This window comes from Dermacentor andersoni, chromosome 11 (genome assembly GCF_023375885.2).
Source record: "Dermacentor andersoni chromosome 11, qqDerAnde1_hic_scaffold, whole genome shotgun sequence".
NCBI classification, from domain to species: domain Eukaryota; kingdom Metazoa; phylum Arthropoda; class Arachnida; order Ixodida; family Ixodidae; genus Dermacentor; species Dermacentor andersoni.
This window is the reverse complement of record NC_092824.1, coordinates 106,492,591-106,511,504: the sequence shown is the minus strand read 5'-3', so window position 1 is coordinate 106,511,504 and position 18,914 is coordinate 106,492,591. Positions and strand designations below refer to the sequence as shown.

The 18,914-nt window shown below is 48.4% G+C and overlaps 1 protein-coding gene and 1 non-coding gene across 2 annotated transcripts; both read right to left on the bottom strand.

Moving 5' to 3' along the window:
- Window positions 1–315: 315 nt before the first annotated feature.
- On the bottom strand, window positions 316–387 carry TRNAM-CAU (transfer RNA methionine (anticodon CAU)). The gene has a single exon. It is a non-coding gene; the product is annotated as a tRNA-Met (tRNA).
- A 9,901-nt stretch (window positions 388–10,288) lies between these two features.
- On the bottom strand, window positions 10,289–14,110 carry LOC126539386 (beta-galactosidase-1-like protein). Its single transcript, XM_050186210.2, has 2 exons — window positions 12,471–14,110; window positions 10,289–11,709 (listed from the first exon to the last, which is right to left on the bottom strand). Exons 1-2 carry the CDS (start codon window positions 14,055–14,057, stop codon window positions 11,284–11,286), a joined length of 2,013 nt encoding a protein of 670 aa, XP_050042167.2. The 5' UTR covers window positions 14,058–14,110; the 3' UTR covers window positions 10,289–11,283.
- Between the last annotated feature and the right edge of the window lie 4,804 nt (window positions 14,111–18,914).

Genomic DNA, 18,914 nt, shown 5'->3' with positions numbered 1-18,914 from the left:
CAGTGCAGGCTGGCCTATAATGTTCCAAAGGGCTACACACCCCGGACGACGGACAACATATGCGCTAAATCTACAGATGCGTAAAGTCACTGCCCGTTTGTTAAGTTTTATACGCCTTGCGACAAATCTCCCGATTAAACAAATCGGAACAGAAAAAGAGTACCATGACACACGAGCCCGGCGCTAGCGCTCACGCGCTTGCCGACGCTGTCGCCTTAGTCTAATAATTAACGATATGGCTTTGCGATAACGACGATAACGACGACAACATGAAAAAAAAAGAAAAAAAAAGGGAAAAATAATTAAAAAAATTATTAGCAGAGCGTGGTTTCGATCCACGGACCTCTGGGTTATGGGCCCAGCACGCTTCCACTGCGCCACTCTGCTGGACGAGAACGGCGGTGAAACTTTTCTCCTTTTGCGATACTGTGGTACAATTGCAGCTTGCATTATTGTGCAGGGCACGCAGCTGATGTGCGTCTATTTCATCTGAAAACATTTACTTGCGCACTTTGCAGCGTGTTTTAGTTCTTACTTGCATAATTTCAGATCAACGCGCTATGCACGTAAGAAACGACACCTTTCCACTTGCCGAAGCTGACTTGTCTGCGTAAAAAAAGAAAGAAAAAGAGGCACCGTTTGCACATAAATAATTAATTTTCTACGCAAACCTAAAGCTATCAACGCTGATTGCCGGGAATTATGACCCATTTGCATATTGAGAAGAATGCGGCAATGATTGCCGCTGTTGAAACACGCAATTTTGCGCATGCTAAGCAAAAATTTAACATGTCTCGCGTGCACAGGCAACCTTTGCCTGGGCGGCGCTAACCTTGACACCACCGTAAAGGTTGCGGCCAGGTGTTCATACTCGAGGAACGCTCCATAAGCTGTTGCCCCACGAAATATTATATTTAACTTGAGGAAAACATTGGCAGCTGTCTGAGCATAGTTTTCCTGCAAGGGAACTGCCTGAGACGTCTTCGGTGAAGTACACTCTGAGCGCGCTGAGAATGCCAACGAAGGCAATTAATTAACTAATTAATTATATTATTTAATTAATTGATTGATTGGTTACTTGTTTGCTTGATTGATTGATTGATTGATTGATTGATTGATTGATTGATTGATTGATTGATTGATTGATTGATTGATTGATCAGTGAAAATACGAACACGGCAATGAGCTCAATAACGCAAAAGACAGAGAGCGTTCAACATGGCGCTCATCGCCTGCTTCATGTTGAACGTAAAACAACCGCAGCTTTCCCGTGAAAACACCAACTTTCGATCCCGGAAATCAAATCTCACGAACCATGTTGTACACAACGCATAAGAGCTGGAGAAATATTGGAGTTGTGGCAGTGACTGGCAGTGACGGACAACAGGGAACGTGGATGGTACGCAACGATATCGTACCAAGGCAGTCGACAACGTGAGCATATTTGGACGCGTACGCTAAAGAGTAGCACAGGAGATTACATCGAAAATTACATCAAATCGCATGAAGTACAGTAAATTACTCGGTCAAATGTATAAGTGAACCACCACAAACATAGAGGTTACGTCAAACCTCTATTTGTCAGACCTAAATCATCCAAATGTTCATTCTCGCCGCGAAGAATTCCATTACCCCGAACTTCAAACTACCACTGTAATGATTTGTTACTGTTTTCTCTTCACTGTACTTATCCTACATCCTGTCCGGTTAGGCAACTTTGTCCGCAATATTGTTACAAAAGGAAGTATAAATAAATAAAAATGACTAAAGTGTTAAAACTTGAGCGGCACTAAGGCTAGGTGATCCGGAACTGGAGTGAAACGTGCTGCAATAACGAAACAATGCATCAAATCGTGGGAGAGTCACTCTAACACACAAAAGCACAGAGATTTTATTGTAAAATAAGTCGTAAAGCCTTCGAGAATCGGTAATGACGTCACAAAGCTTAAAGAAATAAGAAAGGACAAACACGACTTTCCAACACGGACATTGGCAATTTCGCAGTTGTAGATCTGGTGTCACATGACGATTCTCCGCTACGCAAAGAGATTTCGCTATCACGCTAGCCACCTGCAACTTCTGTTACTTTTCCCTTCGTCTTCAATACTTCGAGCTTTTGAAGAGCAGCGGAGCGACTTGGACGACGATCCTTTCCACTGTACTTTCCGGCCGCCTCCAAGTTGTTCACAAAGTGATATCTCTAAAAAAGTAGTCCACCGTTGCACTACCTCGTCGTTCCGACTTACATCGCCGCGTTCTTCCGTGCCTCACTATCTTTTTTTCTCACCTTGTTGCCGGCCACAATAGATTTTTCCACGGGCAACCTATCGCGAAGCTCGGCTGCTGAGCCCGAAACCTTCGGCGCACTACAATCAGTCAGTCACGTGGCTTCATATTTCTAGTTCTCTCCCCCTCCCCCCTACTCCCCCTCCCTCCGGGTTTTCTTACATCAGTTATCTAAGACCCCCCCTTACGTCGATCAACGCTTCCTTCCCGTTTTCAAAGAGCGCCACTTCAAGCTTGGCTCTTTCACGAACAAAAGATCGATTCCGAGACTCTCGAAGTGAACAAGATAAGGGTCCTCAGAGCCGAGAAAGAGCACAATGCTTGTACCGCGTCACTTTCGAAAGCGAAGATGACGATATGAAAAAAAAATAATAATATTAATAGGAAAGAAGGAAGAAAAACAAAGAGAGACAGAACAACGAGAAAAGAAATGGGTGCAAGAAGCAGCGCGACAAAACAAGCTCGGGGAGACGAGCTATACACGGAGGCTCTTCTTCTTGGACGGTAAAAAGACATTCGATCCGTGAAGACCAGTTGGCAACTCAAAGCCTGTAATTGGAGTCTCGCTACAACGCGCCGAGGACTTCGTGCCGAAGCAGGTCTAAAACAAGCTGGGCCCCGGCGGTGGCGCGGCGAGTGCTTCCGCTAGAAACAAACAATCGTTCCTTTTCTCCGTCCCGATATGAACAACTGCAGAAATCAAAAACGTCAGCGCTTTTGTTTCGCGTAACCTGATACCATCCATGTAGGGTCAGACGAGACAGCGTCGTCGACGACGCAACAGCGGTAAGAGAACGGGACGTAATGATCGCGCGATAGAAAAACAAAGTGAGAAGATTCTTAAACGAGAACGTGGTTGCAAGCTAAGATGCACGCCTCCGCAAATTATAGCTTGCCGCTGACTCGCTATACCATGAACAGCAAAAAGCGGGGCAACAGAAGTTGGGGTACGAGATGTTTGTTGCTCGTTAGCTTCGCTGCAACGGAACTACCTGGGAAGCGTCCCTAGGTCGAGCTGACGCTGGACGCGCCGCGAGAGCAAAAGGGGCCAATTGATTCATTGACTGATTGAGTGATTGCACTTGGTACTACTGGAAATGTTGGCAAGATATGTGTCGCCGACTGCTCCCGAATCTTGGATTGTCCGAACGATAAATATGGCGTGCGGTGAAGTTAACGCATTGAAAGGACACCGAAGAGGAAATGAGACTGATAACTTGTACTTTAAAGATTCCCTCCCTCTTTCTCCCTCTCCCTCGCAAACGCGGTTGCGCGAGTTCATGCACCCTTTCCCTCTGTGAATTTGTATCGCACCACGGACTATCGAACATCGGCCGCCGACTGCCACTATCGACCACGTGCCGCCAATAACGAAAACCGGCGAAAGAGGCAAATAATCGCGCGGAGCTAGCCAGCTTCGGAGCACTGAAAGTGACAGCGAGGCGGCCGGATCCACGCTACGGAAACAGCGCCCCGGCAGCTACCAGGCGTCTCAGAACGCTCGCGTGACGAGGAGCGCCTCCCTGAGGCGTTTGTAGGCGTCGCACCTCCACGATGCACGAAACGAGAGCGTAGGAAAGCCGTCGGCTGTTGTAGCTCAAAGTCCACTGTCTGTTCTGCTCAGATCCCTGTGCATGCACAAATTTGCACGTACGGCACGAACACTACTGCACGTGCTCGCAACGCTCGTGCCTACAGCGGAAGACGGCGTAAATGAGCTGCACTGGCTTCTCTGCAGAGCAGAACGAGCAAAGCGCCGCGGTGCAACAATATGCGGGCTTCGTCGTTTTTGCGGCCAAATGCCAGTGCGCGTCGCGCTCGATCCTGTTTTGGAAACCTTTACCCCTCCACGTGCAGGCGGCGCCTGCGCCGTCTATACATTGACAGCACGGCGGCGACAGCGAAAACGCTCCTCGAGTGTCCGTGTGTTTCTCACGATAAGGCTGGTTTCAACAGATGACGATACGAGCGTTGTCAAAAACAGTGAGGGCGCATTACGGTGCGCTACACATGGCTAGGGCCGTTATACGCAACACATTTCCATTTGACCTACAAAAAGTAGAACGCAATTACATTAAAGCAATAGCAACGCGTAGCGCCACCATGTTGGAAGCATAGATGATTTTGCATTCCCTTTGGCCTGAACGCTCGTACGGACTCGTAGAAACTTCCGGTCCACTGTCCTAGAAGCAGAAGTGCACCTAAAGAACATCAGTATATTATGCTAAAAAACAAGCGTGAATTCTAGTTGTAGCTAGACGTAGGAGACATCCTTTTGTACGTTTTCGAATAAAGAAAACGCTAATCAGGCTTCAAGCAGAGATAATTTATAATTTTCTACGATTTAGGATGTGCCGAAAATGCTTTACTGTGACGCCATTTAAGCATTCCAAACTACGTTTTCCTTATCAGCCCATCTGTCTAGTCCGTCCGTCCCGTTCTGTAACGCTGATGACAACCGTCGTAGTCACCGACGATACACAATGATCTTTTTTTCATCATCGGGTCCCCTCGTCACACTAAGCATCGTCGTTGCCTAAGAGCGGCGAGAAATAAACTTTCTCCAGAACCACCTCCAGTGGGATTTGACCCCGTGTCAGTAAAGTAGTTCGTGCACTTGGGAGTCGTGCGCGCCAACCGCTGAGCTAAAGCGCAGCATTCACAGTGCTGCAGGCAATTAACGGAAAGATTTGAGCTCCACAGACTTTGAGAGCAGCGACACTTATGCACGTTTTTCGGAGGTCAGACCGGGCAATACTGTTGTAGTGGTGAATGAGATTACGCTCATCGGGTAAAATATGTTTCTTTGACAAGGTGGAGGTGTTTCTGCGGCGAATTCTTCATTGTCGTGGTCGAGAAAACAGGCACAAAAGAGGCGTACCTGACAATGATAAGCCTAAGACATAGCAGCCGGAATATCAAACGGCGACGGGCCTTAGCCGCTGTCGCTCCACCAACCATGAAAATAGAAGGCGAGTCAAGTCAGAACGTTGCCGACATGTAACCTATACGAGCAACGTGCCATCATTCTATGTTTGGGCTTGACCTTACGATCGAAGTGTTTCTTTTTCTCACCTGCAGATGAAAATTGAAGGGAATCTCTTCTGCCGCAAAAACGAGAAGCCTGCCAAAATTCTTTTATATACAGGAGAAACAGCGAGGCATAATGGCATCAGGCCGTGAATACAAGACTGTCGACGGAGCCGAACAGTGAATACTACAACGCACAGATATTTCGTTTCCGCAACGAACGTAGTACAACGTTTTTCTTGAACTTTCTGAATGTTACTCATCTGAACTACATAAAAATGTTTTGCTGATAGGAACCGCTGGACAACTTTTCACGCGCAGCTCTGAACCTTATTTCGAACTCTTATATACAGAGAAGCAAAGTCGCGTAATTCCTTAATTATCAGGACTGAGGTTATGCTACTAATTTTTTCAACACGTAAGCGTGACAAAATTGTCGGTGTCGCCGAAGTGAGAAAGAAGCACTGAGAGCGATAGGAAGGTTTAGCCACGGAAGGGCTGGACTCAAGGAGCAACGCCCGCGGCCTACGGAGTCAATTCCGGCCGAGGTTTAGCAAAGTGCTGAAGTCGTTTCAGAACGCCGGCGTTCCCGAAGCCCTGGAACAGTACTACGCGAATCGGGTGAAATAAACACGTTCCAAAAGCAAGCAATGAAGATTCAGTAACGCAACTAAGATGATATACCAGAGTCTCCAGATTGCTTGCCGTCTATCGACGACGTAGTCGCGCAACCCAACCTACCACGCTTCACCGTTCCTCGTTTTCCAAAGACGCAACTGGAGTCGCGACGCCGTAAACAGTTGCAAATCGCCGCGCGGTACTCTTCCGAACCTCAATTTCGAAGCCGCACGCGCGCATTGCATGGAACACCCCCGCCACCCCTGGAGCCATAGAAAGGCGAAACCTGAGCAAGCCGGCGAAGCTCCGGGGATCCGCGATTGTGCGCGCAAGATGGGATGGGGAGGGGTGGGGGCGCAGATGCTTCATAGTTCATTGCAACGCGATGGAAGTTGCGAAACAACGCGAAGCCGCCGGTTGACAAAAAAAAATAAATAAAAAATATAGAAAGTACCACGGTTGGAGACAAACATCTCGCGCAACTCTGCCACGTTCCCGCGCTTTCGCCCCCAGCCACGACATTGCGCTGCTTTCAAGCAACTTCAGCAGCACACACATTTTGTTCTTTCTCGTTTACTCAATTGTTGCAACATCGTTGCGGGAAAACTGCCTCCCTCGTTGAAAAGGCGATGGAAAGATGCGTGAATACGCTTCGTTCGAGTTAGCGCGATACCAGGCCTGCGACATCCACGCACACTAGAAGCACGCAAGGCTGCAGTTTCAAAAGAGACGCTCAGGAGCTGAATGGAAGTAAAGACGTGGGAGGGACTCCCGCTTCTCTCCCATTGCCTGCCCTGCAACTGAACCTTCCGGCCACGGGCTATGCTTTGCGGAAAAGAGCGTGAGTGGAACCAATGAACGGACCCCTCCACTTAGGACAATACATTCTACGGCGGGTACCGAAGTAAAGAGTCGTGTTCACTGGTTATAATGTACACATTTCACCACTCCTGTCATTCTACTGAGTGCAAGGTTGCGTATTTCCAGGACCTCGAGCCAATTCCAGAGAGATGTCGGGTAAAAGCAGTGAAGTGTAGTCTAGATTAGGGAAGTTTTGAGGGGGAGGTCCATTAGATACGGGCGTTATTAACGGGTTAGCAGCGACGTTGGCTACACCGCGGATGCCTCGCGACAATCTGAAATCATCGTCCTGCGCCCACTGTCCTCTACAAGAAAACATTGCTATCCGAATATCAGGGCCGTCCTGGAGCTACAACTCATATTGGACGAGGTATTAAATAATGGAGTGCGTGTTTTTCTCCAGAGCTTTCACATTGCGGAACTATAGATTGTGCAGAACCAATGAAATCGAAGTTCTCTTAAACCCCTTTTTTCACTCTTTATGCCATCACTTCTATATCTCAACGTTTTCCAGAACGGAAAGGTGTGCTATAGGGACAAATTAGTACCACCCATTAAGAAACGAATTTACGGTGCCAGTGCTGCTTCGATACGGCTCTACTATCTCCAGCGGAGCAGCATCGTGGGCCTCGTCGCTGCCGAAGCTCTCGGAGCAATGCATGGAATTGGAGTGGGCGCGTGGAGCCAAGCAACGCTTCTGGCCCGGGGTTCGGGTTCGGCTTACAAACTGCACCCGGATGGCGGAGGGGTTGAACGGAAGGAGGGTGGCCCACGCGCAGTTTGGTGCTCGCGTTACGCGAGCCAACTGTCGGGCGAGGCCGCGCTGTTTTCGTGCCGTTCTCCGTCGCGTGGCCCCCGGCCGAAATTTGCATGTTATCGGAACGGCGGGGGGTGTAATCCGAGACGGCAGCGGCGGCGACGAAGCCATCGACGTCGTCGTTGTCGTCGTCGTTTCGGATTCGCTTTCCCGGACGGTAATACGAAATGTTTTGCGCGTGCGAATGCAGCGAGCTCCGGGCCCTTCCGGGCGCCTCCCTCGCTCCCGTTGTCGCATGTACCGCAACTACGTGCGCATTGCCCGCACACCTTCTGAAACGGCCGCAATGCGGTTGGATCAGAGGAGAAACCACGGGCCACATGCCCGGACATTACAATCGCTTGCCTAGACACCTTTTCTCTTGCGTCCTTGAGCAGCGAGAGTACTGAATGAAGGTCACGCGAGTCAAACTTTCTTGGTCTCTGAGGGTAAGGGGAAAGAGTGAGAGGGCTAATGCAGCACCCTAGCCCCAAATGTCGACGACCCTGCTCACGGCTGTTCACAGGCCTACCTACTAGTCGCATGCACATAATGTACTACGTGTCTCTTCCACTATGCCTTCTATTCCGCACTGCCACATCGTAACATTCTTTTCGGTAGGTACATCACTTCGGCGTAATCGCGCAAGGTGGAGTAAGTATCATGAAGAGGGTCAAAGAAGCGATAAATCCAGAAGCACTTGGGTTTAAAGTTGATGGAAGCATCAACCGGTTAGCAGTCAAGATAGGCAAGATACGTTTCGAGTATTGGTGAGAAAAAGAGCTGGGAAGAAATTGATGCGACCGGATCCGTTACAGGCGTAGATTGCGGTACAAAACAGAGAAATTTCGAGGCAGACAAAAAATCATTAAGGAAATGTATACAAACTGCTAGAATGAAAAACATGTATAGCATACTTGATTGAATCAAGCAGGCTAGGTGACTAGTTGTCACCGCCCAGTTTCAACGTAGATGCCAATTCTTCATCATCATCATCATGATCATCATCATCATCATCGTCACCGCCGTCGTCGTCGGGGAATTTTCATCCACCCGAATGTAGCACGAAGCTACAAAGAAAACCAATAGGTTCTTTTGCATTAAGAAAGCTTCGCAGTTGACAGAGAAGTCTTCCTGTTGCGATTATTTTTCGCGAAGGCGAAGTGGTACGGTTGGGAAGTCTACGTCAGGCTAACCTTACAGTGACGAAGTCAACAAAATGACTTGCCTCACGCCTACAGGCGCACTAAGCTGACCGGCTCATCCGAAGACTTATGCCCTGGCCACAGGGCGTTCAAAAAAAAGACAGAATGGCCCAGTTTACCGTATTCTGATCTAGGCTGACGTGCCGAACGGGCGCTGATAATTTAACGCGAAGTGCGCCGACTCCTTCGCAGCACTGAACTTTTCTCCTCCTTCGACACTACGACGAAGTCGTTTACATGACATTCCGTGATTCCTTCACAGAGCAAACAAAGCTATGCATGTTTCGACGGGCTATGCGCGCAAAACTGCGGTACCTCTCTGCTGCGTTGGCGCGTTTTGTTCGAACGTCGCGCATCGCGCCACACGAGACGTACTCGGGTCGCAGACAGTTTGTGGCGCGGGGAGCCGAGTCTCGAAAAACGCGAACGTCGGCGGGAAAAGTAGCTTTCTTTATTTGGTTTTTTTTTTTTTTCTGTATGCGATTACGCAGAGGCATCGGGAATTCGAGATGCCCTCTGCCCTCCCGAGAGAAGTAAACGAGCCAAAACTTCCTAAGAATAGGCAAAAGCCGATATCAAGTAAAACTGGAATAAGCGTGATATTGACGAAAATAAAATTAAGCCAGACGTGAGGCTTAAGGTATATATCTCATAGAAAGAAGTTGTTATAAACGTCATTTTGTGTTTCTATTGTGTGTTCCTTCAATTTTTTCTGCTGCGATGGCGCACAAGTTAATGTTACGTATAGTTCCTGATAGGCAACAAAAGTGAGATCTAATATGTCCAATTCTAAGTGAGATATTCGAAAACGTGAGCGACACACGTGTACATTTATCATTAATTATCCATAAGTTATAAATATGATGACTATATCGAGGCTTTTTTTTTTTTTTTTAATTTGAAATGTGTTCCATGGTTAACGCGATAAGAAAAAAAAAAGGAAAAGAAGGGACGACAAGATGGGAATGAATTCCTGCTAAACGGTTCATACTTACTCTTCACTATTGCTAGAAGACTGAAAATTCATCAGTTATGGGTGGGTGTTCAAATTTTAAGGAATTTTTCGCTGGTTTTCTCAGAGCGATTACTGATCACCTGAAGAATGTGATCGCTATTTCGTCTTTATAACACAGTTACCAGAGTTAACTGGAAAGAATGGCAGACTTGCTATTTGGGGCGAAAATTCGGCAACGAAACAACACGGTAAGCCATCGTCGGTTACTTTTGGCCATGGGAGTACGACATTAGGAACCCGTTGATCTGCATTCGCTTAAGGAGTTGAATAAATCGTGGCATCGTTTACAGCGCGGTGCCAGCTGGAGTGCCAACATCGACAACCGCCGTTTGCGATGACGCAAGTGGTTGATAAATTAAATGTGAAATATAAATGTTGCTGGCGGCTGCAGATATCAACAGTCGTGGTAGAAATTCACAAAAATTGCAACAACCACTTAGCGAAGACAATCATCACTGCGTTATGAATTATAAAGAGTGACAGAGTTACTAAGAAAGATTTATTCGTACAATGGATGACGTTATGATACATCGAAAGTGACGGCGCGAGATTCAAACTTGTTTACTTGACGGAAAACAATTGAGCGTTCCAATGGAGAGCATTTCCAGCTAGCAGAAAAAAAAAAGTTCACCTTTTTCGACCGCTTTTTGAGTGTATACCTGTAGCGTACTCACAGGTGCATGTGTGAAGGCAATGCTTCTATTATTTTTTTTTTTTTTTTTGTATAATACTGGGAACATACTTTTCTGGAATCTATAACGAAATTTTATTGAAACATCGTCAGTACTGAAAGTGTTGTGTTTTCGCGTCATTACGGATCAAACGCCAACGCGAAAATTTTATCGAATGTTTGCCAAAAGTAAACCACTCTCTCACAGGCAAACATAACTTTAACCCTTTCGAACAGCTAGTCTGAACGCGTCCTCGAAAGTTCAACGTGAATCCTGTAGCAAGGATGTTGCACGTGCTTAAAGCGGCTTCGCATATAAACTTAGCCCCGTATTCTTAAACGATCCTCGACTCTAAGCCATTTCTCCACTCCACGAAGTTGAGCACAGTGACACTCATCGACTGAACAAGACACTACGCTTCACAATAATTCCTGTGGTTGGTCGACAAGCACAATGTGCTTAGACCAATCAATTGAACGCTATCGTTACCAAATGTATTTTTGAAATAAAAAATTGAATTGAATGAAAACGATTTTAGCGCTGGATTTCTCCTTCACTGACGTTTATGCCAACGGAATCGGAATATACAAGCATGAATAATTTCAATAAAGAGTATTTCCCACCGAAAGGGGGAGTTCTTACTCTAAGAGCCCGTAACCCTTAAGCTCTCACGTTGACGAAAACGTCACGGCGACAGTGGTTTCCCGTTGAACTCCGTTCCGGTGATCTTCATAAAGCCTAATCGCGACATCTCTGTCTCTCCTTATGCAGCACAATGACATTGCATATCACGCCATGGAATCATGGCGTAGGCAAATTTCCCTCCGCGTCGAGCAAAGGCTGATCGGCGAGCTTCACACTCCTGTTATTCGGCACGCGGTCCACTTCGAACAGCATCAGCCTATTCTCCTGCGGATGTTTCATCAGGAACGGAGCTGGAAGGTACAGTCGCACTTGGGGACCGGCCATGGGCCAGTAACGGCCCAGGTTGATGCCGTTCACGTAAGCGACACCTCTGCCCCAACCCGTAGGGTCCAGAAAGGTGTCCAGGGGCTCCTGCTTGTCGGAAAGGGTGAAGCTTCCCGCGAAGAAGCCTGGCAGCTTGCCATCGCCCTCCTTGCGGACGATGCGCAGAAGCTCAGTCACGTCCTGGTTTCTAGTGAGTGGAACCACCTCCATGGTCCAGTCCGTTACGTGGTTGTCGTTGAGCGTAACGTTCTTCAAGCCCTTTGGTTTGTCGTGTGGAAAAGAAGCAGGTAAAGATGTTAGCTTTGAATTTATAAAAAACATACGCTATAAACAAACCAAAACACATGAACTTAACCTGGTAATTCCGGAACATTGCTGCGGCAGCAGTATCAGCACAGATTTTTTAAGGTGAGGGTTTCAAACCCAGTCAATTTCCGTAGAGTTCGTACCTCGCGCACTCCTACGCTCCTTTTGCGTTAGCATCATCGGCCACCCCCAACCGCGCTTCTTTGTGCGTCAAAAAAGAAAAGAACAAAAAAGCTTCTACTCCATCCGACATCGTCGTATGTGTAAAGCGATAGATAAATGGGGTCAAAATGGCAGGGAGGTCAACAGGAAGAGATTCTGGTTTGCTACCCTGCACTGGGGAAACTTAAGGGAAAACTGCACATGCTCTGCCTATGCACCTCAGAGCATCTTATTACCTCGACAAGTATACATCAAGTGTCAAGCCCATTCGGGTGAAATCCAGCTATCGACCGATATGAATAGCTTGGCCCAAAGAAATCACCCATGACAGCTAACTCGCACTAAGATGCAGGAAAACAAAATTGACCAACAAAGCACAGGGACTCGAAAATTCGGACTAGCTCTCACACCTAAGCCAAGGCCATAACACATTCAACTTTCGACTGCTGCGCTTTCACGAGTAGTTTGGCTAGGCACGAGAAAGCAACATGACAAAGCAAACACGTCAGACCTTACAGCGCGCAGTTACACCTGGCAGTCTCTACACGCACCTTGCGATCATGGTTCCGGTTGCCAACTTGATCTCTTCCCATGTTCTCCACCAGAATCACAAGCTTGTCACCCTTATTCACCGGGATGTCACCCTCAGTCTTCGGGCCACCGGAGACCGGCTGAAAGCTGTAAAATATGTGCTTCGAGTTCTGCACGAACACATGCGCTCGGTCACGGAGGCCGTGCAACCGCAGTCGTCCTTTTCCCTGAACGTTCACGTTCACATTCGCCGTGTACAGGACGAATCCGTAGTCCTGTCCGACCTCTTCGAATGTGAGCGGAAACTTGGACTGCTTGCGGTTCAGCCAGTTTTTCTGGCTAAAGTGGTTCAGCACGTCGTTCATGCCCATGTAATGGTTCAACTTCACGGCCCCGAAGTTGAGTTTCTTCGATGGGCCGGGAGGTTCACCGTTAGGAAGCGGCAGAAACTCCTTGATGACCTCCCTAAACTTGTAGTACATGGGCCTCAACGAGCCGTCCTCGGCCACCGGAGCGCCGTAGTCGTAGCTCGTCACAACGGGGGTGTCCATGCTGATGGAGGATTTGAATCCGAAACTGGTGCCTCCGTGAAACATGTAGATGGTGACGGACGCCCCCATCTTCAGAAGGTTTTTAAATTTGTCGACCAGCTCGAGGCTGCTCTTGTTGGAGCGATCGAAAGTCCAGTGGTCCATCCAACCCGTGTAGTACTCCGCAACGAACCACGGACAGGGGCGAACCTGTGCCCAGTCCATGACCGCGAACATCTTCTTGGGATCCTGAGTGTAGTCGAAGTTCCCGGCCACCAGAATATCGCGAACCTTGTCGCACGTGTAGTAATACTCATCAGGAAAGTCGTTACGAAAGTAGATGACATCATGTCCGAAGTGCCTCTCCAGAGCAGACAACACGTGGTCCATGTAGTTCACGTCGCAGTGCTTGTAGTGTCCAAACTCGTTTTCCACCTGGACGGCGAAGATAGGACCACCGTTCTTGTACAAGTGCGGCACCAGCATGGGCAGGAGCTTGTTGTACCATCTGTCCGTGAGGTTGATATAGTTGACATCCAAGCTTCGGTACATCATCTTTGGGTGCTTTCTCAGCAGCCAGTAGGGAAAGCCACCGTTGTCTCTTTCGGCGCATATGTAAGGCCCTGGCCTCAGAACAGCAAGCAGGTCCTCGTTCTTGACTTCGTTGAGGAACGCCACGATGTCGTACATGCCTTCGAAGTTGTACTCGAGCGGTTCCGGTTCGTGACTGCTCCATTCGACGTAAAAGTCGACGGCGTTCAGACCCGCCATTCGCGCCTTGCGTAGTCTGTCCTTCCAGTAGGCGCGAGGGATGCGGAAGTAGTGCATGGCCCCGGCCACGAACTGGAAGGGCTTGCCATCCCTCAGGAACCGCTTGTTCGCGTGGTCAACGACGAGCGATCGTCCACGGATAGAGGGCAGCACCAGACAGCAAGTCAACCAGAGGAGACATGCTACTGCCCAGAACCGAGACTCCATGCGCCGATTCGTTCCTATCGACGTGTTTCTCACGTGCAGCCATGGACATTCAGAAAGGAGCCCAAACAGAAGACTCAGGAGCATTCTAAAAGGGCTCATATTTCGAGAAAGTACCTACGCTTTACATTCATTACGCTTTCTTTTTCTTGTGGGGGGGGTGTTGCGTAAGTAACTATTTCTGAATAGAACGACTCGTTTTTATACATACCTATAGCCTATTTACGAGAAGCGTACGCGTTCCAGGAAGAAAGATCTGGTAGCAGAAACATTCCTCTCCGCACGCTCTGTTAACGGGCTTCTGTCATACTTCCGGCAGTAAATCAGACAGTCGTGACGACTTATGCTAACAAAAAAATAAAGAGACAGACCAGACATTGACGTCGAACACAATAGAGAAATATGCCCACAGTTGTATTACTTCGTATCGCGTCGACGTGACTGGTTTTTCTTTGTAGGAAACATAGAAGGAAACGATCTTCTTTTGCTTTGGGGTGTTTCAGAGGAAACCAGGTGTTGTGAGACGGTCGCACACAACGCACTGAACCCGGCTGCAAGGCCTTATGTTATTTTCTGCACACCTGCCAACATCCCGCAACGCCCTCTGACGTATTTATTGCGACTTATCGGGAACTTACAGCACGAGGACCACAACACCGGAGATTAACACGTACAAGCTCATTTATTCATATACTGTCGTTTTCTTCCTACGTTGGAATAAAAAAAAGAGAAAGAACGCTTTGTTCGCTGTTATTAGTGGAACATCATTTTACAAAATTTGAGCCTTGAATTCGCTAAATGCCCCGTCAATGTAACAACAACAACTTCCGGCGCTGTCGAGGCCTAATGAAAACATACATTCTGGCAGATTGAGTCTGGCTTCCAGAATAAAAACGAATAAGAAAAATAAAGCACACCAGATTTCTTCTGTAGTCAACAACTGTCGAACAAGGAATGTCGTTGGCGAGAACTTTTCGACAACCGGACTTGTCTTCGTAAGGGCAGCAACTGTTCTGCTGAGCAGCGCTCTTGTACGCGTAGCTTATCGCCTTATCGGTCATTCCTTCCGATGTATATAGAGCCTAAAAATCTGTAACGTTCATTCGGCCTGTCTCGTCACGCACGTCACGCGCTAGGGACGCTGGCCTCCTAAACCAACACCGCCAGATATATCCACATCAAAATATCAATCGGCTTTCAGCTTATCCGTGGTCACACATCACATGCTAAACAAAAGCACCGACAAAAGGTAGAACGAGTTCAACCACCCGACCGCATTGATGAGAAAGGAAAAGAAGAACAATTTAGAATTTCCTTCCCGAAATGAGTACCTCGGGCCTACGCGGCGAGGCATAGGCATTAAATAGGCTGGCCAATCATACCAAACACCCGCGCAATACGAACGCGCGCGCAGGCGGGTCGGCGTTTCTAAGACTAATATTCATTCATGCCTTCCGCTCGTCCTCTCCAGCTCATCGGCCAGCTTCAGACAGAGCCTCGCGGAAAGGCCGAACACACGACCATATGCCTCCCTTCCGTCGTGCATAAAAGGCCGAATGCATATGCGGTGGTGAAGACTTTCAAGCTGCATAGCCACAAGGATACTTTCCTTCTTTCTTTTTTTCGAATTGGCGCACGAGCATCGGAGAGATATAAACGCTGCGGGTCGGTCCGCGGCCGGGCACCCGGAAAAAGAGGCAAAGGCAAGAATCCCGCCCCTATCAAAAGAGATGACGCTCGCGTACGTACAGTATACACAAGCCACGGGAAACGCGCAGAAAGAAGAGGGGGGGGGGGGCGCAGAGGCCTATTATTCTGTTTTATGAAGCCCACTTCCACCCCACCCGCCTTTCGACGGCAGTATCCAATTTCCCGAAGTCTTTCGCCCCCTCTCCCCGGAAGACGGTCGAATTCATCCGCTTTTATGGGTTCGCGGGGAGAAGTGAGGAGCGGGTGCACGGAGCCCGCGTATGAGGGACACCGAGCATCGCTGGGTGTCTGGCCCACAGCGCTCAAAGCAATACTGGAACGGCCGGGAACACAGGGGCCAATGGGTTTTCGCCGCGTCTGTCTGCATCAACTGCGTCTCTTCTTCGCCGTCATCCTGTTCTTCCGTGCCAGTGCAGACGAACACACAATGGAAGGCGCGCGCCCCGAATCGTCAGTTTTTTCACGTGGGGCGTCGCGTCACACAAAAGCTCAAAGAAACCCCTAGCGCGACCGCAATCAACGGCGACCCAATGTCTCTCTCTCTCGTTCGGAGAGACAAGAAGACGGCCCCCTGAAAGCTATGAAAGCTATAGGGTGCGTATTTATAGATTGGCGACGATTGCGATGGTCCGATGAAATCGTCGGCGTTATGCGGGACGTTGATTGGGGTCGCGAACCTGGTTTCCGGACGTCTGTTACGTTGCTTCGTGGTGAAATGTGTGAACGTATCCGTGTCGTATCCGCTTTCGATTGGGTTTCACGAGCCAGTCCGACGTTTATTTCTACGTATAGGGACGGCGTTTAACGCTGCGATTTGTCGGTTGACGAGCCTCATTCGGCTGCCCCCGTAACGCTCTAATGAAAAACTGTAATGTCTCTGCCACGCTCCTATACGGTGTTTAAGTTATCACTTCATCATTCAAAACTGCGGTCAGTGGCCAACATTTTATTACACATTGCGAAACTTTATGCAATTCATCACTAAAGATAAGGGTAGCAATAATTTTGTCAGCCTTCTCCTCTTAGCACGTAAGCGACTTTTATTATTTATTGAACGACTGATTACATTTACACTATAATACATTAGTTGGTTGACAGGCCCGAATATTCTGAGCTTACATCGCAACGATAGGCCCTTTGATATGATTATTCACGGTTACTGAAATCTGCGATCAGGCGAGACTTCCTCAGGTGAACAATGCTACAATAGTGCGAAATATATGTGAGATCAACTTATTTCATTAACCATTTGCTATGACAAACGTTTCCGAATTGTTTTCGCAGAAACCAGCTCATTTTCAGCGTATGGTCTATAGCAGTGGAAACCGAAAAAAAGGGAGGGGGTGGGGGAGTAATCAATCGGCACGTGACCGAGATGGCGCAATACACATGGAAACAAGAAAGGAAGGGCCAATCCGGCAAACGCGGCAAACTGGGTGAGATCAGCCAGCAATCCCAGGCAGCCAGCGTCGTCCGGGTACGTAACCCCGATCTTCGGATTCCCCACGACGCGTGGCCAATGTCACAGCCACCGGCGGATTAGTGCCCCGGTCGGATCAGTAATCGGATCATGTCGGGGGATCGAAGTAATCATAACATTCCTGAACCGAGCCCCCGACGGTCGCGCGGCGACCCTCGTCCTATTACAAGCGCACCCGTCTAAGCTGGGTCGCGCTGGACGCTGGCCCGACACGGTATACAGACTCAATGACGCTGGCCCGACACGGTATACAGACTCAATGAGGAAAGCGAGCGCCGCAGAAGCGGTCGCGGCAATACAAAGCAGGACGCAACGGAGCACGTTACACGTTGTCCTCGGACATTGAGCCTGTGCGGCCCACTCCCTTACCGAAGTAGTGATTACTGCAGAACCTATAAAGCGTAGCAGAAGGGGTGCTATAGCTGAAGCCAGTGGTTTAATAAAGGCGCGAAGGAACAGGGTTACGCAATTGGTTAAACCGCTGACCCTGATTTCGAATGGTGCCGCGTCTTACGCAAGCGAACGAGGAAACCCACAGCGATCTCACTGTGACGCTCGTCGTAATCACCTAATATCATCTTGGAAGCGTCAGATAGGACGGCAGCGGAAAGAAAAAGAAGATGTACGGACGGCGCTGATTTGGCGAAAAACTTCGGCAGAAGGAAATGTATATACGAAGCTTCTCGCCCATATTAAACTGTATGTCAGGTATCTAGTATCAGGTACTCGATTCGCAGCAGATACACAGTTAAATAACTACAGGATGTACGTGGTGGCACGTACACCCGGCCACAAATTATTACGGACCATGAAATCAGAGAAAAAGCTGAACATTTCTGCAACCTCACAACGAAGCCTGGTATTTGTATTTCGGGCCTCGACTGGAATACGTTAACGAAATTGTCGTATACCGTTTCACTGGCTACTGCTAGGTTGCTCGGCAATTGAACGTTTTCTGAGATCCCGTGGTCCGTAAACTTCTGTGGCCGGGTGTACATCCATTTTACGTATCCGCCACTCCACGTCTCTCCGAAAATAGTTGATAATCAGACGCTGCCTAGACTAACCATGACATGTACTCGCGCAGCTGTCGATCCTACCTTAATAAACATGCGAACCGCAGACGCGTGACGTACCACGTGAGTTAAAAGAATATTCAGCATCCACCGCTTTGGCCGTCTGCAGCGCTGGCTAACACTCCACTCCGAGAGCTAATCTTGTACATATGTGCGGAAATACCCAAGAAAGTAGGCGGGGCCATGGTGGATGCGCTCAATTGGTAAAGCAACGCACGCGTAATGTGCGTGCTTGGCTCCCAATCTACGCTAAGGTATCTTTCCGTCAACTTTCATTTCACTTATCCTTATTGTTGCAGCATTTCACTCAAACGTAACAGCTAATTTGCCCTATCCCTTCTTTTTTCTGTCTTCGTTGTTCCTTTCTGCTTATGGTTGTGACTAAGAAACGGATCCCCGTATAGGTGGTGTAACACGATAACACAGAAGGCAGTGCCTTGGCAGTTGAGGCTCGAGGTGGTTGCTTAAAAATAAAGACATAGCGGAGAAAATATTATCATCAAGATGAGGTATGTGTCTGCGCAAGAAAAAAATCCGGGAACCACTCAGCGCATCCTACTGGAATGTGAAGGTATCGGCCTATAGTGAGACTCGTAGGTAACGTACACCTTCCGAAAGCGCTTGGATTTAAAGTAGACGGACGCATAACCGGCAAGCAGTTGAGGTAAGGAAGAGACGTTTCTGGTAATGGCG